General features: G+C 53.9%; 1 protein-coding gene and 1 non-coding gene across 2 annotated transcripts in view; one reads left to right on the top strand and one right to left on the bottom strand.

The window, feature by feature from the left end:
- The window catches only part of CACNA1I (calcium voltage-gated channel subunit alpha1 I), a 104,144-nt gene that overhangs the window by 62,139 nt on the left and 15,982 nt on the right, over nt 1-26,023 (bottom strand). Inside the window, exons 2-4 of the mRNA XM_068559602.1 lie at nt 23,455-23,566; nt 21,769-21,902; nt 3,071-3,168 (exon numbers count right to left, since the gene is read on the bottom strand). Coding sequence (XP_068415703.1) covers nt 3,071-3,168; nt 21,769-21,902; nt 23,455-23,566 — 344 coding nt within the window. The remainder of the gene's footprint in view (nt 1-3,070; nt 3,169-21,768; nt 21,903-23,454; nt 23,567-26,023) is intronic.
- Nucleotides 21,232-21,304, top strand: TRNAW-CCA (transfer RNA tryptophan (anticodon CCA)). Its single transcript has one exon. It is a non-coding gene; the product is annotated as a tRNA-Trp (tRNA).

Here is a 26,023-nt window from a genome sequence, read left to right as displayed (position 1 = left end):
CAGCTGAGAGGCGGAATCAGCTCAGAGTGGAAACAGAACTGCCCACCTCAGGCCACTCTGGGCCTCCCAGCGAAGCCTATTAGAAGGAAAGAGGCCCCTAAGGAAAGACCCGAACTCCTCTCTGGGCCCTTGGGGCTACCCAGCCTCCAAAATCGGAACCTCCAGGAGCGCAGGGCCCAACCCCGCCCTTCTCCAGAGAAGTGAACGGACTGGCTCTGGGGACCGGGAAGTGACCCCTACAGCCAGGAGCTGCAAATGAGCTCCTCACGCGGGCTGCGAGAGAGGGCGAAAAGGGCAGGGAGGAGAGGCACATGGGCCCACACCCCACACACGTGCACACCCCGCACACGTGCACACACATATACATACAGCACATGGTCTCTCATAGAGACAGAGACCCTCACACCCACACGCGCGCACACACGTGCACAGGTGTACAGAAACCCACCCAGAGAGGGAGGCCCATACCCTGTGTGTCTATCCTGTGTGTCTATCCTGTCTGCCCCCCACCCAGACCATCTCTTCTGAAATGTCCCGTCACATCGCTGCTCCCATGCCTGTCAGATCCCGAGACCTGACGGGAGGTGCAGGATGCAGGATTGTGTACAAACGCCCCTGTGTGACCCCGACACGTGCGGACGCATCTCTGGAAAGGGGGCCGGGCCTGTGGGCTGCGTGGCCAGGAGGGTGACAGTGGCCACACGGTGGCTGCTTCCTGAGGGCACCCCCTGCCTTCGCCTGGGACAGAAATGGGGAGCACTGAGGGGGGCGCCCAGGAAAGACGTGGCCCCCGCCCAGTGCCCTCCCTGCTGAGGTTGCCCAGGCCAGACGCTGGGCTTCCTCCGTGACTCTCCAGGGTGGGGACCGGGCCTTCTGCCCACCTGCGCCTCTCCACCCTGCCTGGCCCGGCCACGGCTCACCCACATTACCAGAGCAGTCCTCTGTGTCCACTCCTTCACTTCTGCCAGGCGTTTCTAAAACACTCCCTTGCCAGGTCAATCCCCACGCTCCGCTGGGTCTCAGCTCAGACTCCACCTCAGGCCCCCAGTGCCCCCCACTCTGCCCCTCCCTGCACCCCCATAAGCTCCACATGCCCGGCACCCTTCCGTCTGAGCACTGACTGCACAGACTCGATAAACTTGGCCAGCGGGTCCACTTCACACCTATTTACTGAGCGCTTTCCACACACCAGGCATAGCTCTGGGCACTGAGGGAACAAAGTCTGCCTTGTGGTCAGTTTCCCAGTAGGAGGTGGCACCTGAGAGAGAGGAACATGCACCCCTGGGGAAGGTGGGCTGGTTAGAAACAGGCTGCAGTTTAGTCCCTGCCACTAACCTGCTGTGTGACCTTGGGCTGGTCATGGCCCTCTCTGGGTCTCAGTCTCCACATTTGTTAAAAGGGGTAAAGGTGGTTTTGAACAAGGTAATCTTTAAGGAGACTTCTAGGCTTGGTGGCAAGTGGGAAGGACAGAGACAGTCTGCCACCTAGGATGGCCTCTCTGGATGCCCCTTCCCTGCCCCCGAGGGAGTCTCCCCAGGACAGTGGGAGGGGCAAAGGTGATACAGCTGAACTGCTCCTCCCCCCTCTCCCACAGCTTTGGTTCTCACCGCTCACCCCCAGCCCCACCCCCGCCTCTCAACCCCTCCCTCAGGACCTTCACAGCAACTCTCAGGGGCCCCTGGAGTTTCCCATTACGTCAAGGCTCATGTGTGGGGAGGTGACCTTGTATGTGCGACCTTGAGACCCCAGCACTCCAGGACCCTCTATGTAATTCACCCAACCTGTGCCAACCTGCCCTCCCAGGTCACCTTGCTCCACAAATATCCCAGAGTACAGCCTCCACTGCCCAGCCAGGCCCGTCCAGGCTGACCAACACGCGCTGCGAGCCCAGAGTCAGGCCGGCCCCGCAGGCACTCACAGCGGACAGCTGCAGAGAGGTGGGCAGGGTGAGTGGCAGGGACCCCCAAGGCCCCAAGCCTGGGTATTGGCAGAGTGGGGTCAGTGGTGACTCTGGAGGAGGACGAGGTGCCAGGAGCCCTCTCACCTTCTGCAGATTGGGAAACTGAGGCTCTGGCAGGGAAGAGAAGCAAGGGGTCAGACAGAGCCAGGGAAAGAGCTGGGCTTAGGACAGACATAGCTCTGCTCAGATCCCTGCCTTGCCCCTGAATTGCTGTGTGACCTTATGCAAGCCACTTAACCTCTCTGAGCCTCACATAGGCTGTTCAGAGGGTTAAGTCAGCCAGCGACATGTCAAGATCCTGGCACACAGGTGGTGAGTAGATGCTCATAAAAGTTCCTGACCTTCCCCATCAGGGCTGAAGCCCCCTGCAGGCAGGGCCCTCCCCCTCTCCTTCCCTGGATCCCCATCCCATTCCAGACACAGGGCAGCGGAAAGGGTCAGGAGACCTCGTGGGCAAGTAACCTCAAGCCTCCAAGTCTCAGTTTTTTCACCTCAGTTTTTCGTGAGACTAACCCACCTCCTGCCAGGGAGACTGTAAGGCTCCGAAGAAATCACAGAGATGAAAAGCTTTGAAAGCTTCATGATTCTGGGCAGGTGTCAGCGTTTGTTGTTATCAGATAACCTCTCTCAATACTAGGTGGGCGGACAGATGGACGGGCAGCCGGTCAGATGGGGGACAGGGTGGGTGGACCCGTGGGGGATGAACCTATGGAGGGGGTGAGTGGGTGGGTCGGGAGCTCGAGCTCCAAGTCAGCACGAGTGGGGGGTCTGGGAGCCCCTCCCCGGTGGAATGCTGCACGACGCCCTCCCTCAAACCGAGCAGCTTCTTTTCACACACCTGCCACCTTGACAGCCCCCCACAAGGAACCTTGTCCCCAAAAAGCCAGCACTTGCTGCAGTACGAGTCCTTTGGGGACCCAGAGGCGCCAGGGCCACCCCACAGCATCTTCAGGCCCAAACAGTGCCCCTTGAACCCCTGGCAGCAGGGCCCACGTCTGTCCGGTCACTGAAGGATCCCGTGGCCCAGCACAGGCCTGGCATGGGGAGATGCCGGTCAGTCTCTGCTGAGTGAGTGAGTGCCCTGGGGCAGGGCAGGGGGCACCAACTCACTGGGCACACGGTTGATGGCTTTGAGGGGCCTCAGGACGCGCACGGTGCGGATGGCCGACAGGTTGATGTTCTGGAGGTCCAGGGAGTACTCGACCATCCTGCGAAGAGAGGGGAGAAGAGTGAGGCCCGGAGCACGAGGGACAGCAGGGCCACGGCCGGGCCGGCCACGCCCACGCCTGCCTGGACGGGGTAAGACAAGTGGTCAGAAACCCGGCGAAGCCCCAGTCAGCCCTCTGGCCTTGGGCCGTCTCCTTGGGCCTGTCTCCTTCTCTGTAAGCAGCGCAGCTGACATCCGCCTCGTGGACTGCCCTGAGGATCCCGGTAGATGCGGCCAGGGGCACAGGGAATGGAGGAGCAGAGAGCCTGGGGCCCCACTGCATGCCCAGCACTGTGCCAGGCGGCTCCGGCCCCCGCTTCCAGGGCAGCCTCTGAAACAGGGAGGATTCGCCCCATTCCTCAGAGGGGAGAACGGAGGAACCGCCGAGCGGCCCCCAGGCTGAGCCCAGACGGCGACTGGACACCACAGACACAGCAGCAGCAGCGTCTGCGAAGATTCTGCTGAGGGCAGAGGCCGGAGTGGAGCCCCATTCCCTCCGTCTCCCCAAGTCCCCAGGGGCCCCCCAAGCCGGGGTTAGACGCCCAGATTTATGAAGAGATGAGGCTGTAAGAGAGGTGACACCACGTGTCCCAGGTCACCCAGCAAACGGGTAGAGGCTCAGGCCAGGAGTCGCACCAGTTCTGCCCCTCTCCACCCCCTCACACCCATCCCCCACCCCCCAACTCCCAGCTGCGCTGCCGGCTCAGCGAGGCCAGGCGCCAACTGTACCTGGCCTGCAGGAATAATCCCTCTCTCCTGGGCACACCCACCCAGCCAGCCCCGGCAAGGCGCCCGGCTCCAGCCTCGCAGGGCCCACTCCCGGCCTTTCTCCCACTGTCCCTTCTGCCGGCAACGCCTCCATCATCTCTGTCCATTGAAACCTTCCTCGGGTTCTGTGCAGATGCCCCTGGAGTCCTGGAAGTTTCTCCACACCTGTGTCCATGATGAACCAGGCCAGTCTAGGTGCTACGGACCCAAGAATGACTCAGACCAGCCCCTACCCTCAGGCGTCCGCACTCAGGCAGGGGAGAGACCGAAAAGCAAAGACAGCACTGGAGCCCTCACCACTGCCCTGGTTCTCATCCTCGGGGCCTCACCAAACAGGTCCCCCTCCCCTTCCAGTCTGCCTCCTCCAGGAGGCCTCCCCAGATCTCCAGGGGAGGCAGATCTCCGGTGTCCCCTCTGTAGTTTCCTGCACGTCCGTCAGATCCTTCCTGCTCAGTTGCTACCTGCCCCCCCGTTTCCCCCTCTGAAAGACAGGTCCCAGGGGCCTGCAGCCCCAGCCTGACCCCAGACGTCCCAGTCACCGGACCTGGGCCCCCCACCCTGGGACTCCGGCACTGCCGCCAGCTCCACCTATCACCACCATCAGCAGGAAGTGAAGGCTTTTCCTACACACCATGCAAACCTGCCCAATTGTTGTGGAGCCATCGCCCCCTCCCGCTGCTTGAAGTGTAATTGAGTGAAAGCTCCGTTTGCCTGAAATGCCTCCATCCATCCCCCAGCTTTCTGGGGCACAGGCTCCGGCTCCCATGCTCGTGTGCTCTCTCTCTCTCTCTCTCTCTCTCTCTCTCTCCTTTTTCACACACACATATGCAACACAAAGTCAAACGTCTGCACACAACCATTGGTGCGCACACACATACACACTCACTCCTTGGACACCCTCACCCACACTCACTCCTACCAGGGCCCAAATTCAGATGAAGGGACGTGACAAAAAAGGTGACAGAGACCTAAGAACTGGAGACGGAGACCAGGGGTCCAGAGGAGGGGGCGGTGGGGGGGGGGGGGCAGGGGGACAGCAGCCAGGCAGAGAGGGTGAGGGCTGAGGCGCCCAGGGGCAGGGGGTGATCTGGGAAGGGGGCGCCGAGGGCGTGGAGCGACGTAAGGATTCCGCGCGTGGGTGAGCCAAACTGTCATTTTCGTATTCGGTAGAAAGAGCTCTCCAGGCAGCCAGGGAGATGTGTGTGATGGAGGCACTGCGGGGGCAGCACACACGGGCCCACAAACAGGCTCTCACGCTGGCGCGCACACGCGCACGTGCGCACGCACACACACACCAGGCCTAGGAGAGCCACCCCATGGCAGGCAGCCCCTCCCCCAGGCCCCAGCCTCTCAAACACAGACCCTCTTCCTTCTGCCTGGTCCTCTCCCTCCTGCCAGTGGGCTCGCTTTATGCTTTGCTGGGTGTGCTGGAGGTGGGAGATCCCAGCCCACGCCAGACTGAACCCACCCAGGTACTACGTCCCAGGAGCCCCTGGGCACACCTGCCGAGATCCATCAAGTGCCAGCGCAGGACTTGTTCCCATCCCGTGAAGTCTCACCACAGAAATAAATAGATGCTTCACAGACGATGGGTGGACAGAAAAGCGAATGGTTTTTGAGGGCCTCTTGTGTGTGTTACCTGCGTTAACCTGCTCGAGCCCCCTCTACATTTCTCAGATCCCACCTCATCCCTCTCCCTGCTGCCCTGGACCAGGCCGGGCCCACGGCTACAAGCCACACCAGGGCCTGCCTGCTGCAGGAGCCCTCAGGACAATCCTGCCTGGTCCCTGACTCTCCCGCCCCACTCTGCCACACGGGCTCTGTGCCCCTCCATCCCCCCTCAAGGAACCCATAGCCCACCGTCTGGGACTACTGGTTCTAATTAAGTGAGGGGCACCCACCATGGGCCCTGCCCCAGGATAGGCTGGGAGGCAAGAATGGGAAACTACAGATGCGCTGTGTAGTCAGGCCCCATGGTGAGGATTCAGGTTCAGCTTCCTTTCTCTAAAATAAGTGTTGGGGGTTGGAGGCGGCGGCCTCTGGGTCCTGAGTGAGATACAACTTATGGCTGGGTGTCACCGAGGCCCACAGTTACCCAGAGTTAGTAAGCTTTAGGGTCTGAACGCCTCCTAGACCCCACCTCATGGGAGGCTGATCTGACTCTTGTCCCCATCTCTGAAGGGGACTAAGCAGCCACAGCCTGGCAGACCCAGAGCAACACAGTGACCCAGTCCCTTCCCTTCACCTCTGACCTGATCCTCTACTGCAAAAATTCCCCCTAAGAATTTATCAGCTGCAGCCCTCAGGGTCCCCACTGAAAAACCCTCAAGAGAAATTTCCGGGAGAATTTAGTGTCAAGATCTTAGCTCTGAGCTTCCTGGCAGTTGAGTCAAAAGGAGAAATGCGATGAGTCACTAAGTTCTTAGCAGCATGAACAACCTTGGCTCTGGGGGGTTCTGTTTGTTTGTTTTCTGGCTGCACCACGCGGCTGGCGGGATCTCAGTTCCTAAATGTTCCTCCCAGGTCCTAACTCTCTCTTCTATATTTCATGAACCCCTCAGGGTGGTGGGGGAGGGTGTCCTGCTGCAGCCGCATCTCCCGTCTGGGGGAGCAAGACCAGCTGGAAATGCTTTCAGTGATAAGGAGCAAATAGCAGGTGCGCAGTGAGGAATCCAGGAGTTCCCGTTCCCTGAGGGGAAGAGGATAGAAAGCTGGACGTTGGAGGAGGACGGGGAGAGAGGGGCTGAGCGAGTAGCCGGGAGGTAGGAACTGCGGGTTTAAGTCTCTGCCCCGGCATCACGCTGTCCTGACGATGACCGTGCACCAACAAGCCCAACGCGTGGGACAGTCGCTGACAGCTCCAGCACCCAGGCCTCTCTGCTGACAGCTGCAGCGGCCACCTGCTTCCTCTCCACACGGCCCATCCTCGGTTAGTCCAAACTTCCTAAAACTCGAATCTAGGGACTTCCTTGGTGGCGCACTGGTTAAGAATCCGCCTGCCAATGCAGGGGACACAGATTGGAGCCCTGGTCCTGGAAGATCCCACGTGCCGCGGAGCAACTAAGCCCGTGCGCCACAACTACTGAGCCTGCGCTCTAGAGCCCGCGAGCTACAACTACTGAGCCCCCGTGCCACAACTAACTGAAGCCCACGTGCTCTAGAGCCCGTGCTCCGCAACAAGAGAAGCCACCGCAATGAGAAGCCCACGCACCGCAACGAGGAGTAGCCCCCTCTCGCCGCAACTAGAGAAAGCCCGCGCGCAGCAACGAAGACCCAACGCAGCCAAACAAGAAACTCGAACCTAGCTGTGTCACTCCTGGCCTTAAACCCTCAATGGCTCCCCATTGCCCTTCAAGGCCCTGCAGTCTGGCCTCGGCCCCCTCCCCCCACCCCTTGCTCCTACTCCATGCGCCTCGGGCAGCAGGCCAGGCCCACCGAGCTCACCAAACGCGATTCCCTGCCCCCTTCCCTTTGCGCGTTGCCTGTCCTCCTCACTCGTCCCTCAAGACGCCCTCCTCCGTGAAGCCCTGCTCAGGCCTCCCTGCGCGGCAGGCTGAATTCAACCCTCTCTGCTCTGGCTCCTTCCACGCTCTGTTCACACCTCCTGTCTAGTTTGGGTTCCCCCAAAGCAGACTGAGCCGAGGTTTTGGGAGCAGCAGTTTATCTGGGGGTGATCCCAGGAGGCGCAGCCGAGAGGGAAGAGCCAGCGAGGGGCTGTTCAGGAGTAGGTTCCCCTGCAACTGGGGTGCAGTCCCAGCAGGGACCCCGACGGGCTGTGTGCCGCAGACGTGGACCAGCGAGGGCGGGGCTGCAGCATTATCCATCGACTGACCGGCCGGATGCTGGCCGGGCACCCCTCTCCTCAGACACACCCCGCTCCAGCCCCGCCACGCAGAGCCGGCGCCCGGGAATCTACGCAGCATGAAGAGCGCCTGTGACAGAAGCAGCCACCTTCCGCCTCCTTCCTCCCCCTCCCCCCTGGGTGAAAGCTAAGGCAGCATCCCCCACCTCCAAAAAGAAAGAGGGTGAAGAGGGCCGCTCTGCGGGTGAATAACCACCCGGCTGACTTCCCTGAGGCCCCAAGTAAGGCATCACTTGGCGGGAGTGAGAAATTAATCCCTAATTACACAGTTACTTTATGGTGTGGCTTCAGTGCTAAAAGTCTAAAAACAAAATCAACAAAAACCCCCACTGCCTCCTGCCAGCTCCCAAGTGCCTAATTAGGTAAGTACTTTTGCTTTAAAGCGAGCACTCTCGTCCTGACATCACCCCAGAAGGAGGCTGACTGCACCCAGCTCCCGGGTGCCACGTCGTCTGGGGAGAGGGGCTCGGAGGTGGCCGTGCTGAGGTGGGGACCGTGCCGGGGTGGGCAGGAGGGGTGGACATCTGCTCTCCAGGGCCCTCCCCACGGATTCCTGCTGAGGGGACACCCGGCCCCACTCCCAGTTCCCCTGGCTCCCGGGACAGGCCCAGAGACCCAGGCCTGGTCAACCAGTGGACAACCATCCCCCGGCCACCACGACTGGCTCAGGATGGGCCATGAGGGGCAGCCAGTCCTTGAGCTGGGACTGCAGGGAAGAGGTGCTCTCCCCAGCTAAGCCACCGCCAGGAAACCCGGAGGCACTAATGGCCATCTTGCCTCCGTGGTGGCCCGAGAGTTTTGCCAACACAGAGGACGGCTGAGGCCAGAACTGGAGAGAAGCAGGATCCTGACCATATGGTTCGAGCACTCCCTCCAGCTGCACCCGAATCGAAGAGCTGCCCTCTATTCTTCCCAAGCACGTGAGCCAGTACCTGCCCTTTGGGCCTCGGGGGTCATTTGAGTTGGGTTTCTGTCACTGGCAACTCAGAGTCCTGCTGATTCAGAGGGGTTTCTGGAGCACTCACCACGTGCCAAGCACTTCACACCCCTTCCCACGGCGCCCCACGCAGATGAGGAAGCTGAGGCTCAGACAGAGCCCAGGTCACCCAGCTGAGTAGTGGGGGACCCAAGAGCTCTGCATGACCCCTCCTCACCTCATCAGTCATCAGGCCAGGCATAAGCACCTCCCACAGCTGGCCAGGCGGCCAGTAAGTACCAGTAAACTGGATCAGCAGCGCTTGGAGTAGAGCCAGCGTCCGTGGGGGCAGTGCTGCCCAATGGTTAGAGCATGGAGCCTGGGTTCCCAGCTCTGCTGCTAGTATGTGACCTTGGGCAAGTCACTGAATTGACCTCATGGGGGTGTGGGGAGGCTGGAATGCGTTCACATATGGGTTCAGTGCCTAGGACAGGGCCTGGCACAAGAAAGAGCCAGCTATTATCATATCACAGCCTCATTCGCTGCCTCGGTTCACACTGGCCCACGAATCACATGATGCCTGCTTAAACCCTTCCCTGGATCCCACCTCCTGCCGGGGAAAGCCCCGGCAGTAAGGGCCTCCGGAAGTTCTCTGACCATGACCTCAGCACTGCCCACCATTCGCCCTGCAGTCCAGGGACACCCACCATCTCAGTTTCCCAGAGTGCACCATGCTGTTTCCAGCCGACGTGCCTTTGCACTTGCCAGTCTCTCTACCTGGAGTGCCCTTCCCGGCTGTCCAGATCCCACCCCCAGGCAGAATTGAACTCTCCTGCTCTGGGTCCCACTGTGCCTCTACTAGGGCACCTCTGGCCCTGAGGGGTGCTGTCGTTGCCCCTGTTCCTCAGGGGCTAGCCCTAGTCCCCAGCCCCCAGCCCCCGGCCCAGGGCCTGGCTTGGAGGCAGCTCCCTTGCCAGCTTGTCAAACAAATAACTTGAGGGACAAGATCAGAAAAAAAGAAAGCTTGGAGCTGACAAGAAGCACCATAAAATGACTGAGACTTAACATCTTTCCAGGAAATACCCCTCCCAGGAGATGATTCTTGTGTGTTGCTGATAAAAATAGGGTGTTTCCTCAATCTTTACAAGGGACCCACGGGGGCTTTCTTAAAATGTAATGTAAGATGTAGCTAATGGAAAGGAAGCTGAGATGCTGGAAATGGCAGATCATCTGTCAGGAGGAAGTTCTGTGATGACTCAGGCTTGTGTTGCTTGATAACTAGACCACCAGCCTATGCTACTATGCTGGTACCCAGCACATAGTAGGTGTTCAGTGGAGGGAGAGAGGCAGGAGATAACGGAAAGAGAGAATTAGGGAGTGATAACATTAACCCTTGACTTTGGCCAGCGTTTTATGATTTATGGGTCACTTTTACCCATATATCCGCACACAAATCCTATGAGACCAGAAGAACAGGGTTTCTTTAGCCCGCTTGACAAAGAAACTGATGCGCTGAAACCAACTCAGGCCAAGTTCAGAGTCAAGGGGGAACTGGGGGCCACAAAAGAATTTTGGGGACCTCAGCAGGAGACCCTGCACCTTCTCTCGACAAGGCTCCACTCAGATGACAACACTCCAGTGACTTTACCTCTGGGGAGAACTGCCAGATACATACAGGACGCCCAGTTAAGTTTGAACTTCAGGCAAACAACAAGATATAATTTTTTAGCATACATCCCAAATACGCCTCCTGATGAGCCTCCGACAGAATTCAGCTCCCTTACTCCAGGGTAGTCTTGGCACCACGGTAGTTGGGCGCAGCTGCTGGAAACCAGACAGAGATTCTTTTGGCTCTACCACAGCTTGAGGGAAAGGTCCCTCTTCCGAGACTCACTCCACATCCTTCTGAGAGCCGGTGAGGCTGCCCAAGTCCTCCAGGGGAGATGGACTAGAATATTTTGGCCTCTGGAAAGGTAAAATCCTTCATATTGTGAGTGAGCATGGGCTCTGGGGATGGTTGTACCTGAGCACCTCCCAGATCTGGCCCATACGGGCTGTGTGACCTGAGGCAGGCTGCTAATCTCTCTGAGCCTCCATTTCCCCATCTGGGAAATGAGGTTAACAACCCCAAGTTCTCTGGACTGTGGGGATGTAAGAGAGCCCAGCCCAGTCAGGAAACTTTAGTTCTGGTAACCCACCTAAGCAGCGGTGGTTTGTGCCTACCTAGAGCACCCTTCTCTGCTTGTAGGGTAACAGTCCTGGGATTTTCCAACTCCATCCTCCCCACCCTTAGGCCACTTGGTATGAGAGAGGTCGACCCCACACCCAGCGCCAGGGGAAGGGTCTTGACCTAGGTCTGGCCAATCAGAGTGCTGCCGCATTTAGGCTACAGTGATTGGTTCAGGGATGAGCACATGCCAATCCAAGCCAAGGAGGCTCTGTTCCGCCCTTGCTGGAGTGGCTGAGAAAGCAAAGGTGTCTTTCTGTTGAACCAGGGGGAGGAGGCTGGGCACTCAGGCCTGCACGCCACCATCCCCCCCACTGAGAGGAAAGCTGCCAGGGATGGAGGTCGACACAGAGGAATCAGAAGAGCTGTGGGACGGGAGGACACACTGCCTGGTGACATCTTTCAGGATTCTGGATTAAGCGTGTCCTGAAGTCAGAGACCCCTCGACTTTCAGTAAAGGAGATGATAAACTCCCTTAAACAAGGTTCGGCAGGTTCCTGTCCATATAACTGAGAGAATTCTGAATGATTTATGATTGACTAGTGTCTGGCTTGTCAACCTGTAGCCTGAGAATCTCTGGTGATTTACCCCCTGCCCCGCCCCCCATGACATCTAGCATCCTGTTTCCATGGAAACGGACCAGAGCAGTGATCATCACTCTCTCCCTCCCTCCCACTTTTCTCCATATGCAAATGAAAAATCATCCACACCAGGATTCTCCCTGGAACCTTCCCAGGTCCACACCCACCCAAGGGCCAGTTCGGCTACAAGAAAATGGCCCCAGATCCCCCAGCTCTGCAGTGACTGGGCACAAAGATACAAAACAAACATGTCATGGAGCCTCTCCGCCATGCTGGCTCAGGGCGAGGCTCCAGGGACTCCAGGTCGATGGCTCAGCCTCAGCCCTGCCCCGCAGCACACAGGCCTTGGAGCAGACAGACCTGTAGAGCCCAGGATAAAGCAGGGTGTAAAGTCAGTGGCAGAGCCAGGAGGATGCCCTGGGCCTGCTGACAGGTGGAGTGCCTCCCTGACCCAGAGATCATGCACACAGAGCCATGCAGGAGGGAGGCCGGCAGCAAAGGCTTCTGGAAACAGCCCAGTGGTGACTCTCTGATGCTGGTAACCACAGCGGGCCTGCTGGCGGGCATGGGCCTCTGTGGAGCTTACACAGGTTGGTAATTGACTTTAGATTTCTCAACAGGTCATGTGCACCCACAGTCAGCCCAGGTAGTGCTCCCAAGGCTCCAACCAGGACTTGGAGACATGGTAGGGCCACAGCTTTGGCCAAGAGCAGACGAAGAAACTCAGACCCTAGGAGAGGCGTGTGGCAGACTCGGAGAGTTGCCCACCCGTTACGCATTCTCCCTTCTTCCAATCTCGCCTGGCCCCAGGGAAAGATTCTTGGTTGATTTACCCAAATTCAATGATGTTTTCTATTTTCCTAGCTTCCCTTGCAGCTAAGGATGGCCATGAGATCCAGTTCTGGCCGAGCATGCTGGGACAGGGGAAGGATCTAGAAAAGAAAATGTTGTTTTCCAGATCCAAGTAGACAGGCACGGCTGGCATAGCCCTGTCTCCCTTCACCCTTCCTGCCTTCAGTGCAGACACGACGCCCACAACTTCAACAGCCACCTTGTGACCATGAAAGAAAGACCTGGAAAATCACAAGGACATCAGCCCCCACATAAGAGAGCCATCACTGGTAACCACTGACCTCAGAACATCGTGTTATGTCAGACAAAACACCCCAGGATTTGCACAAGTCACTGTTGGTCATATGTTCTGTTACTTGCAGCCAAATGCATCCCTGACAAATACACCCAGCAAGTTACACAGAACCAGGATTTGATCCCAGCCCATGGAGCCAAGCTGCCTGGGTTCAACTCCTGACTCTGCCCCTTGCCAGTCCATGACCTCGGGCAGGTCACTCCCTGTCCCCGTGCCTCATCGGTGAAATGGAACTGACCGGAGTCCCTCCCTCGCAGAGCTAGTCTGCAGATGAAGCCAGATAACGCACAGCATCGGGCCCAAGGTGCGTACTCAGCAAACAGTAGATGCTCTTATTTTTATCACCTGGATAATGCCTTTCAATTCAATTCCCTTTGCTTTTTAAAGTCCCACTGATGGGGCACTTTGGACAACAGGAACTCTCAGCAAGCAACCACAGAGGGGACACGTCTGCCTGATCTTCCTAGAAAGCCCTAGTCCAGGGATAAGGAACAATTCTTACTGACATTTTGTTTCCCGAGAGCCTGTAAGAGTCAGGTTGGAGAAGCTGTTCCCCACGCGTTCTCGGGAGAAGCTGTTTCCAGGGTGGGATAGATCCTGGTCCAGCCTCTCCTTCTCCCTCCCTGGCCAAGGCGCAGAGTTCCAGACGTTACCGCTATTTGTGTTAACATTATTAACGATGATAGAAAGTCTTACAAGGAGTCCCCACTGTTCCGTTGACACAGCACATCTGCTTGTCATGAGCATTAATTCAGGTCCTGGACACAGATCAGAGATGAAGCCCTCCCCATGCCTCTCCCCCTTCCTGCGGCTTCCAGGACTGGGAATCGTGCTCTCCACTTGAAGCACTCCCAATGAGGGGCTCTGTGAGGGTCAAATGAACTAGACCCACTTGCATCAGGGCCACCGGGGCATTTGCATGTAATGCAGATTCCTAGGCCCTCCGTACCTGCTGGGTCTAGATCCCTTGGGTGAGGCCCAAGAATCTATATTTTAACATGTGCCCCAGTAATCCCGTCACTCTCTGAATTTTGAGGAGCACTAAGAAGGGGTACCAGGCTGCACATATGTTTGAGGACTGGGAGGTTGCCCACTCCTGATCTGCTCACGCTCAGCCCTCAGCTGCTCCAGTTTCTACACCGAGGTCCTTTCCAGGATACCATCATAGTCAGAAGCTTTCAAGGGACATCAGACTCAAGGCCACTACTGTTGCCTGCACTCTTCCAAGGCGGGGCCCACACCAGCCATGCCCTTGGCAAGGGCTCTGGCTCAGCCTCATTCTGGAAAGGTCCCTACAGCCCAGCCATAGAGCCCTGGCTCAACCCCACCACAGACACCAGTCATCAGAATTCTTGGAGAAGGTTTTAACAGAGGCACCCAGGCCCCTCCCCACAGACGTCAACGGCCAGTTCATGTTGTTGGTTAGGGGAGGCGGTAGTATTACCAGCTTGATACAGCAAGGGAGATATACAGATAAAGAAAATCTCAAGTTCAACAAGAATGTCATTCAATATTTCACGGCCTCCTAATGGACTAAGGCAGAAAAGCGTAGCTTAAACAAGACAGTGAGGTCGGTTCAACTATTACCCATGGATTAGTGGGGCTTTGTCACACACTGGAAGAGAGTCTCTAGTGAGGTGTCACAGGGCTCACTGTCCTGGGCTGATCAAGCACAGGAAGTAAATGTAATGAGTGACTGAATCAAGACTCCAAGATATCACTATAAGATGAAATTAATAACAATAAATGCAAAGTTTGGTATTTGTGGTTTCAAAAAAAAAAAATCAACTGTGTTTAGTTCCAGGGTGGGAGAGACCTGGCTTGGAAAGTGAACACGACCTAGGGGTGGTAGGTAGCACAGCCCCTCACAGGTCACCATGATCCCACATGACCCTGGGGCAAGGGCAGTCCCTTCTCTCCCCCATAAGTCATCATTGGAAAGTTGGGGTCCTGCTCCCCAGCCAGGGACCAAGACAGCCTGAAATATGTCCAGCAGGTGAGGCCACCCACCTGTCCTTTGACAAATGGTGGGAGGTGCTGGGGAGACTCAGGGAGGATATGAGCCGCCTTCCAATTTGTGAAGGCTGTCATGAGTCTGTCGGGAGGCACCTGCCCATGCGCTCCAGGCCCCTCTGTGCGATCAGGCCCCTGCCCCCGTCTCTGGCTTCATCTCTCAGCACCCATCCATGCCCCAGATCCCTGCCCCCACCCCCTGCCTGGTCAGCTCTTGCACACACCCCTGCCCCCCCGCCCCCCGCCCGGCCTCTCTTCCTCAGGAAGCCGTACACTAACCCTCCCCCTCCATCTAAATCAGGCCCCCATTCCACATCCTCATGGCCCTTCTATACTTCTTTGCAACAACATTGGTCCCAATTTAGAAGTTATTTGGAACTTTATTATCTGTTTCATATCCATTTTCTAAATCGGGAGCTCCATGAAATCACAACAGCATCTGTCTTGTTCCTCTCGTGTCCCCGCTGCACAGCACCTGGCATGTAGTAGGTGCTCAATAAATGCTGATTTTTGTGAATGAATGGTCCCATCAGGTGGGAGCTACAGGAAGACAAATTTCAGCTTCGTGAAAGAACTTCCTAGCACATTAGGCTGTCCCAGTTTGCAATCGACTGACTGCCTTGTGAGTTACCCCCAGTGGCAGCACACAAGCAGGGGCCGAATGGATGTGGAGGTGAAGGCTCTGACCTCTAAGGAACCTTCCAGTACAGAGGTTCTGTCTCCTCCATCACTTGAAGAGGGAGCCAGTAATTTGGGGAAGAGGAGGAGCAGGAAGGAAGAAAACATCCTCGGGATGGCAGGCCGGTTACTCGGGAAACAGGACATTTATAGCTGCGAGCTTGGGTGGGACTGGGCGGGGGGTTGGGCTCTGGAGTCCAGGCTTGTGGCTTCCCATCCTGCCCTCTGCACCCACACCATCCCTAGGCACAAAGGACAGGAAGGACCCAGGACAGGGGTAGGTCTGGGTCACCAGAGTTCCCAGCATCCCACACGGGGCTGTTCATGACTCACAAAATGTCTTCATTGAACCCACCCCCTAAGCCAGGACTGGCTACGTAATTTGCGGGGCCCAGAGCTAAGTGAAAACGTAGGGCCGCTTGTTCAAAACGTATTAAGAATTTCAAAATGGTGAAAGCAGAGCATCAAACCAAGCATGGGGCCGTAGGAGACTCCATATGCACCCAGCCCTCCCTGACTCCCAGGAGGATGCGGGCCTGTGGACCCCACCCCCTCCCACCCCCACCCCAAGGACCAAGGGAAGACATCAGATGGAGACCTCGCCACAATGCTGAAGCCAGGCCAGCACCTCACTCTGCTCAGCTTAGATCTTCAGCGTCTTTATTTATAAATATGAGCAGACAGTGAGGGGGAAATCACTAAGCAATAGAGGAGACTCTTCAAGTCAAAAGGGCAGAGTGGGGGCACCTCCCTGGCGGTCCAATGGTTAAAAATCCGCCTTCCAATGCAGGGGACGCGGGTTCGATTCCTGGTCCGGGACGATCCCACATGCCGCGGGGCAACTGAGCCCAAGCTCTAGAGCCCGCAAGCCACAATTACTGAGCCCACGTGTCACAACTACTGAAGCCTGTGCGCTCTGGGGCCTGTGTGCCACAACTACTGAGCCCACGTGCTGCAACTACTGAAGCCCGTGTGCCTAGAGGCCGTGCTCCGTGACAAGAGAAGCCACCGCAATGAGAAGCCCACACACCGCAACGAGGAGTAGCCCCTGCTCACTGCAACTAGACAAAGCCTGAGCACAGCAAGGAAGACCCAGCACAGCCAAAATAAATAAATAAATAAATCATGCAGTACTGACTTAAAAAAAAAAAAAATGACTTCCCTGAAACAGGAGTTAAGAAAAATTATCCTAAAACGTGGAAATACAGCAAAGGGAAGGCAGTATTTCTCACAATGTCTTTTGGAGCATTATTTAACAGACCTATCTAAGGATTATTTCATCATCTAGGGGAATATACCTTTGTTTGATTCACTCTTTACCGTTAATTAACTGTCTGGCTGCTGTGCAATTACATGTAAACTCGGAAATATTTGTAAGTGATTTCTGAGAGGGCAGACAGCAGAAGCGAGAAGAACTACAATCCTGCAGCCTGTGGAACAAAAACCACATTCACAGAAAGATAGACAAGATGAAAAGGCAGAGGGCTACGTACCAGATGAAGGAACAAGAAAAAACCCCAGAAAAACAACTAAATGAAGTGGAGATAGGCAACCTTCCAGAAAAAGAATTCAGAATAATGATAGTGAAGATGATCCAGGACATTGGAAAATGAATGGAGGCAAAGATCTAGAAGATGCAAGAAATGTTTAACAAAGACCTAGAAGAATTAAAGAATAAACAAACAGAGATGAACAACACAATAACTGAAATGAAAAATACCCTAGAAGGAATCAATAGCAGAATAACTGAGGCAGAAGAACGGATAAGTGACCCGGAAGACAGAATGGTGGAATTCACTGCTGCGGAACAGAATAAAGAAAAAAGAATGAAAAGAAATGAAGACAGCCTAAGAGACCTCTGGGACAACATTAAATGCAACAACGTTCGCATTATAGGGGTCCCAGAAGGAGAAGAGAGAGAGAAAGGACCCGAGAAAATATCTGAAGAGATTATAGTGGAAAACTTCCCTAACATGGGAAAGGAAACAGCCACCCAAGTCCAGGAAGCACAGTTGAGTCCCATACAGGATAAACCCAAGGAGAAACACGCCGAGACACATAGTAATCAAATTGGCAAAAATTAAAGACAAAGTATTGAAAGCAGCAAGGGAAAAACGACAAATAACATAGAAGGGAACTCCCATAAGGTTAACAGCTGATTTCTCAGCAGAAACTCTACAAGCCTGAAGGGAGTGGCATGATATACTTAAAGTGATGAAAGGGAAGAACCTACAATCAAGATTACTCTACCTGGCAAGGATCTCATTCAGATTCGATGGAGAAATCAACAGCTTTACAGACAAGCAAAAGCTAAGAGAATTCAGCACCACCAAACCAGCTCTACAACAAATGCTAAAGGAACTTCTCTAAGTGCGAAACACAAGAGAAGAAAAGGACCTACAAAAACAAACCCAAAACAATTAAGAAAATGGTCATAGGAACATACATATCGATAATTACCTTAAACGTGAATAGATTAAATGCTCCAACCAAAAGACACAGGCTTGCTGAATGGATACAAAAACAAGACCCATATATATGCTGTCTACAAGAGACCCACTTCAGACCTAGGGACACATACAGACTGAAAGTGAGGGGATGGAAAAAGATATTCCATGCAAATGGAAATCAAAAGAAAGCTGGAGTAGCAATACTCATATCCGATAAAATAGACTTTAAAATAAAGAATGTTACAAGAGACAAGGAAGGACACTACATAATGATCAAGGGATCAATCCAAGAAGAAGATATAACAATTATAAATATATATGCACCCAACATAGGAGCACCTGAATATATAAGGCAACTGCTAACAGCTATAAAACAGGAAATCGACGCTAACACAATAATAGTGGGGGACTTTAACACCTCACTTAAACCAATGGACAGATCATCCAAAATGAAAATAAATAAGGAAACAGAAGCTTTAAATGACACAATAGACCAGATAGATTTAATTGATATTTACGGGACATTCCATCCAAAAACAGCAGATTACACTTTCTTCTCAAGCCCGCACAAACATTCTCCAGGATAGATCACATCTTGGGTCACAAATCAAGCCTCAGTAAATTTAAGAAAATTGAAATCATATCAAGCATCTTTTCTGACCACAACGCTATGAGATTAGAAATCAAAAAAAAAAAAAAAAAAAAGAAAGAAATCAGTTACAGGGGAAAAAACGTAAAAAACACAAACACATGGAGGCTAAACAATACGTTACTAAATAAGCAAGAGATCACTGAAGAAATCAAAGAGGAAATCAAAAAATACCTAGAGACAAATGACAATGAAAACACGACGATCCAAAACCTGTGGGATGCAGCAAAAGCAGTTCTAAGAGGGAAGTTTATAGCTATACAAGCCTACCTCAAGAAACAAGAAAAATCTTAAATAAACAATCTAACCTCACACCTAAAGGAACTAGAGAAAGAAGAACAAACAAAACCCAAAGTTAGCAGAAGGAAAGAAATCATAAAGATCAGAGCAGAAATAAATGAAATAGAAACAAAGAAAGCAATAGCAAAGATCAATAAAACTAAAAGCTGGTTCTTTGAGAAGATAAACGAAATTGATAAACCATTAGCCAGACTCATCAAGAAAAAGAGGGAGAGAACTCAAATCAATAAAATTAGAAATGAAAAAGGAGAAGTTACAACGCAGAAATACAAAGCATCCTAAGAGACTACTACAAGCAACTCTATGCCAATAGAATGGACAACCTGGAAGAAACGGACAAATTCTTAGAATGGTATAACCTTCCAAGACTGAACCAGGAAGAAATAGAAAATATGAACAGACCAATCACAAGTAATGAAATTGAAACTGTGATTAAAAATCTTCCAACAAACAAAAGTCCAGGACCAGATGGCTTCACAGGTGAATTCTATCAAACATGTAAGTGATTCCTGCCCAATATAAAAGATAACCCCAAAGGTTATGTCTTATGACCTTATAAGGCTGTTAACCAGCTTTGATTCTAACGGCCTCTTATCCCCATATTTTTTCTCCAGTGCCTGTCTTCCTAATTCTGCTGATTACCATCCTGCTGGTTCCTCATTAATGAGTGGAGTAAATCTGATACATGTTCCTTCTAAGATTTGTGTGAGGGTAATTTTTTTTTTTAACTTTTTGGAAATTACACTTTGACTTCAGGATCAGGAAAGGACTTTTAAGAAGGCTGATTTGTATCTATAAAGAGATACGAGTGAATAATGCGTCCATAAAAATAAGCTGCTCTGAAAAATAAATTCAAGAGCCAGAAGCGATCCTGGGAATTAAAAAGACACAGAGGAGAGGAACGCTTCCATTAAGGGCGGTAAATAGAGAAAAGGACATCGTTAGTGATTCAGAAGGCCAAGTCAAGGAATTCTCTCCAAGTACAGATGAAATCTGTGAGAGAAATGAGGAAAAATGCAGAGAATAGAGGAGGGAAATAACCAGTTACTGGGAATTCCAGGAGAGAGCAGAGAAGAATGGGCAATCACCAAAGAAGATACAGAAGATTTTTTTTCTGACTTGAAGGAATACATGAGTCTCGAGTTCCAAAAGGCCCCACAGGGAGCAGTTCTTCACTTACACCTGCCCTTGTGAAATCTCTGAATTCTGAAGGTGAGGAGAAAACCTACAAGCTTCTAGCAAGGAAAAAGCAGGCTGTCTCCCAAGAAAGAAGAACCAGATCTATAGTGGCCTCAGCTGCAGTACTATGGTGTCGATTTGGCTGGTATCATGGGCAGGGTTCTGAGGGAGAAAAACTATGACTCTAGAACAGTACAGACAAAAACTGCCCTTCACCCACAAAGATCAAAGGAGTATATGTCCAGACAGGCAAGACTGAAAAATGACACTATCCAAGCACCTTTTCTTTTTCAAAAAAATCTACTTAAGGATGTCCTCCAGCCAAACCGAAATGAGAATGAGAATGGAGAATTTGACAAAGGGGTGACACAGCTCCCAGCATAGGGACCCCAGCATTAACTTCTAGTTTGGTCTAAATCATCACTGATAATGTGGTTGTGAAACTGAATACAGCTCTTAGGGAAGGATACTCAGAAGAGCTGCCACATTTTAAAGAACACCAGTGAGCGAACCACTGCCCTTCAGGACTCATCTGTGGAATTCAGCATATACTTGGGGATAACAACTCCCCATCTCAGCCATGTGCCTGGCCACCCTCCCTGCCCCTTCTCAAGGGCATCACACACGTATGCTGGCATGCACACATATGCAAATGTCCATGCTCTCACAGATCCTGACACGTGTATACACTCACACACACACTCGTGGGCCTCCAGGCTTTTTGTCTCCCCCCGCTCTCACCTCTGACATATTGACCATTACTGGGCATGGTTAACACCTGCTCGTCCTTCAGCTCTTGTGTGTGTGTCACCTCCTCAGGCAAGTCCTCAAGCTCCCGAGCCCCCAGCCTGGCCCAGAAACGCTCTCAGAAAATCATAACACTTTCCCAGAGCTCTGGTCTCAGCGTGGGGCACATTCACCCATGTGGCTGCTGGATGCCTCTTTCCAGACGGTAGTTGGGAAGGACAAGGCCTATGTCCGGATTTGCCATCCTCCATACCCCACATCGAGGACAGCGCTGACACTTAGTAGGAGCTCAGTCAATCCCTGGCTGTTGGACGAATGTGTGAATGGGCCACCAGCCTGGTTTGACCCAGGAAAGCAAGGACAAGGCACAGAGCAGAGTCCAAAATGCTCCAAACAAGCTGAGTTGTCACCTGGCCTCTCTCTGACTGTAGCTTAAGTCTTGGCAGAAATAACCGCAGTTTGGAGTCAGACAGTACTTGAGTCTGTGCTGGATCTCTGACTTGCCGAGTGATCTAGATTGATAATAATAATAATAATAGCTGGGATTTCCCTGGTAGTCCAGTGGTTAAGACTCCATGCTCCCAGTGCAGGGGGCCCAGGTTCGATCCCTGGTCAGGGAACTAGATCCCGCATGCCACGACTAAAGATCCCACACACACAGCAACGGAGCTCCCATGTGCACAGCCAAATAAACAAATAAATATTTTATATAATAATAGCTAACATTTATTGGGTGTTCACTTTGATGTAGCTACTATTCGTTAAATTATCTCCATTTCACAGATGAGGAAACTGAGGCTTAGAGAGGTTAAGTGGCTTTCTCAAGGTCATAGTTAGTATAAAACAGACCCAGTATCAGCTGACAGTGCAGGAAGACACACGATTTACCCGAATGGGGAGGTATGAATGTCTGTCTGTCCAGGCCATTCAGGGAAGGGACATAATTCCTTCCTTTGCAGGCGTCCAGGAAGGACCCAGACAATACCACACAGCTTCTTCAATATTACCAAGAAGCCCCAGGGATTATTCAAATTATGTCTGGCATGTACCAGAGGCTAGGACCTGTCTGATATGGTCTACCTACCCTGCCATGACAATGAAGAAATCCAGTCGGTTCCATGTGTCCCCAAGGTAGCACTTCTTGCCAAAAATGCCCAGGGCCACCATCTTGAGCACCATTTCCATGGCAAAGAAGACAAAGATGAAGTCATCAAAGACCTGCAGGGGCAGGAGGAAGGCAAGAAGCAAGGGACAGCATGAGGTTCTGGAGCAGGACCCAGGGTCAGAGCCACGGTGTGAGGTGGGAACATGGGCACGGACACGAGGGGCCAGGGAAAGACCTGGAAACTTCTTATCCTAGGCAGGGAGAGAACCTCAGAGATCCTTGTCCAATGGAGTCATTTCACAGACTGAGGAGACTGAGGCCCAGAATGGGGAATGAGCTTGCCCAGGGTCATCCAGCCCACTCTTTATTCCCTAAAAGCAAGCGTAATGACAAGGGACCCAGATGGGATTGGGGCAAAGGGGATCTCCCTGATAATCGCCATGCACTGGGCTAGACACCTGACCTCTTCAATTCTCACGATGGCCCCATGAATGCTCCCATTTTACAGATGAGGAAACTGGAGCTCAGACTGTTTAAGCGACTTGCCACAGGTCACACAGCAGTGAATGGCAGACCAGAAATGACACTCAGGTCTATCTGACTCCAAAGCCTACATGGAAGGAGCTCTCTCAAAACAGGCCTGACACCCCCAGTGGGCACAGGTCTCGGTGCTGCCTTCTTCCACTCAGAAAGGAGGCCCCAAATATGTCCCTAGTCATGGGCTCAGGTGAGTGTGTATTTCCTGACGATGGGGCCTGGGTGGAATTCCTCTTCCCAGGATCAATGAGGGCTACAGTCAATTCAACAAATGGGCGCTGAGCCCCTTCTGTGGGCAGCACATAGACTGGGTGTTGGGGACACAGAGGTGAGTGCTCGGTAAACTCACCACCTGGTAGGGAAGCCAGCCTAGTACCCACTGAGGCTAAGTGGTTCTAGCTCTACCCAGGGCCCTGGGGCTCACTGAGGAGCATGTTACCCACTTGGACCCCAGACCCACCCCAGAGATTCTAATTCTGCAGGTTTGGGATGGGTCAGGGGTCTGGATCTTTAACTAGTGCCCCAAGGGAACCTGAGGCCGTGGGCTGCTTGGGAACCACTGAGTCCTGTGGGAACACAGGAAGCAGAGGGCAATTCCTCCCAGGAGGAATCTGACTTTCTCAGGGGGACAGAATTGGATGTTTCCACATCTGTAAAATGGGTATAAACCTAACACCCTGCACTATGGGTGTACATGTGCCACAGGGACCAAACGTCAGGCCTCCATCTGGAACCTCGGTGAGATAAGAACAAGAGAGGTCCAGGAGGCCACTCCTAAAGGTACAGACAGAGTTATGGAGCTGGGCCTTTATTCCATGAGCACTGGGAGCAAAGGGCAGGCTTTCTGCAGGGAGTGTCCGGTCACCTGTGCTTTACTGGATGGGGGGTAGGGGTGGGGAGAACAGGAGGAAGCTGGTGGTGGGAGATAAAGGGGGTGTGGACTAGGGCAGAGACCTCGAGATAGAGGGGGTGGAAGGGAAACGGGTAAGACCAGCTGGGAGTGAGGAAGAAGAGGACAAGAAAGAGGGCAGGCCAGGTGGTGAAGATGTGGCTGGGCAGGGTGGGGCGGGGCATGGCATGAATGGGCGGGGCATGGCAGGAGGGGCGGGGCATGGCAGCCGGCCTCACCTGTAGGATCTTGCAGCGGTCTGACAGGCAGTCCATGTCGTCGCACGGCTGGTACATGCCAAGTGTCACGCAGTTCAGCAGGATCACCAGCATGCTGATACATTCAAACCACGTGCGCACCAAGTCAAGGACGAAACAGTTGGGGGACCGTGGTGCGCCACCCACCACAAACACAGGACCACCCCATTTCCCTCCAGGTGCCTCCCCTGATGGGTCAAGGCCCACATTTTCAAAGACCTTGGCGACCTTGGAGCCAGCCTACCCCTCTCACAACAGACAGGGCCACACGTGCCAAATCCACCAGGGAACCCAAACCCCACCAAGCCACCGCCTGCCAGGACGCCCCACCGCCTTGCCCCAGCCTGAGAGTTGCCCTCAGACCCAGAAAGGGAGAGGTCCCCAGAGGCCCAGCTGGTGGGCCATCTCCGGACTACCCCAGCCGCTCTGTCTCTGACCACCTCCCTCTGACTGTCTTTGCCTCCCTTCTCTGACCACCCTTCGTCTCCACAACCCACGGCCCCTCCATCTCTGTCCGACCCCTGGAGCTGAAGCCTGCAGAGGGCCCACCCAGCATGGCTGAGATTGGCTGGACACCCTGCCCTTCTCTCCTCTCCTGTGGCTGCGTTACAACTCGTGACCAGACTCAGGCACGTTCTGTGCCTAGGCCCTCCCCAGTCCCTGCACCAGGCGGGGTGGGGCTCAGCCTCCTCAGGCCTGTCCAGGCAGAAGGTCTCCTGCAGCCACCAGCCTTGGGCAGGGCCTCAGGGGCACTGCTTGGGCCCAGATGAGTGGGCTCCCCAGGCCAGGCCGCTCTCCTCACTAACACCCTCCTGCTTTCTGACTGGTTCCTGCCCAGTCTTAGAACACAGCCGACTGATGTTCAGCCCACCCCTCCCAAGCCACCTAGAGTCCTAGAACCAGGGGGGCCAGAGCTCGAAGGGACCTGAGGGCCTGGGTCATTCACAAGTTATCTTGCTGACATGCTCATGGTCTTTATCCACAACTAGAACCGACATTCCAGGGGGACGGGGGGTTACATTCACAGCCCTGACAGGGACAGGCACTAGGAGGAGTTCAGTAAATGTCTGTTGTGATTAAGTAAATCTCTCTAGGCACTGCCCACTCTGACACCCAAGGATTCTTGAGGGTCCTCAAATGAAAGCCCTGGCCCCTCAACTTCAAAGCCCTTGCCCTGAGCTCAGATGTAGCTATGGAGGCCAGACCCTTAGCCAGACCCCATCCAGCGCAGGGGGCGGGGAGTACCTCTTGCCTGATGGAAGACTGACCTGGTTTCCTTGGCAACGAACTCCTTCCCATCCCCGGCCCTTGCTCAACTTGGGATGCTGCCTTCCCTCCCGCCTTCCCCTCAGACCCTCCTCGCCCCAGCCCTGCTCCTTCCTGCCTCCCCAAACCTCTGTCACTCTCCTGCCACAGCCTGTAATTAACTTCAGTCGCTGCCAGGGCCCCCTTCTAGCCTGAGCCTCGCTCCAGCAGCAGCTTCATCATTAATTAAGTTTTTTGAAGTTCAAATGTTCTAATTACCAGCGCACGTCCCCCACCCCCTTGCCTTTCCCCCCTGCCTGTTGTGCTCGCTCTCCTTCCAGCCACCTCTTCTGCTCCCTCTGCCCTTCCCGCCGGTTTCATGTTCAAAGTGCACTTGGCAGGTGTCTCCCAGGAGCCTGGCACTCCCACTTCTTCCTCACCAAGGCCCTGAGCAGTGGAGGTCAGCAGGCCCATTTTACAGATGAGGAAAACTGAGGCTTAGAGAAACAAGGGGCCTCTCCCAGGTCACACAGCTGGAAAGCACCGGTGCTGAGATCCACAGCAGGCCTGCTCTCCTCTATAACGCAGGGCCCATCTCTGCCTGTGTCTTCACCACCCGCCCCCCGAGGCCTCAGCCCATCCTCAGCATCTCTCACCTGGACCCTGCACAGCCTCCCCGATAGCCTCCAGCTCTGGTCTCTGCCCCTCCAATCTGCCCTGCACACAATCCCCGGGCACTTGCTGTGTGGCCAACACTATCCGAGCTCTTTGCAAGTGTTATCTCATTTAATCCTCCAGCACTGTTATAAGCCCCATTTACACATGAGGAAACTGAGTCACAAAAGGGAACACAATTTGCCCAAGGACCCCAGCTGGGAAAAGGCAGAGCTGGGATACAAAACCAGAGCCTGCTTTTCTTGCCCCCAAGCTATTTCATCACTGCCAGATTCATCTGGCTGAAGCAGAACTCTGATTATACCTCTCCCCTGTTCAAAAACCTTCCATGGCTTCCCATCACCTTCCCTGGCCTGACACTCAAGGCCTCCTACATTCTGACCTCAATGAACTCTTCTGGCCTTACCTCCCACCAGCCTTTGCATGCATTGAACTTCTTGCTGTCCCCCAGCATACGCTTTGCATGTATTTTCTTCTACCGTCTTTCCTAGGCAAACTCCTACTCATCCTTCAGGAGACAGCCCGGGTCACTTGGCACCTCTTCTTGAAGCTTCCCTTGAAGCACCTTCCCCACTCACACAGTGGTGGCTCAGCATCCTCTCCGGAAGTGCTCCCCACCCACCTGGTCTAG

Source organism: Eschrichtius robustus, chromosome 13 (assembly GCF_028021215.1).
Source record: "Eschrichtius robustus isolate mEscRob2 chromosome 13, mEscRob2.pri, whole genome shotgun sequence".
Lineage (NCBI taxonomy): Eukaryota > Metazoa > Chordata > Mammalia > Artiodactyla > Eschrichtiidae > Eschrichtius > Eschrichtius robustus.
The sequence above is the reverse complement of the archived record's forward strand: the minus strand, read 5'-3'. Positions and strand labels throughout refer to the sequence as shown.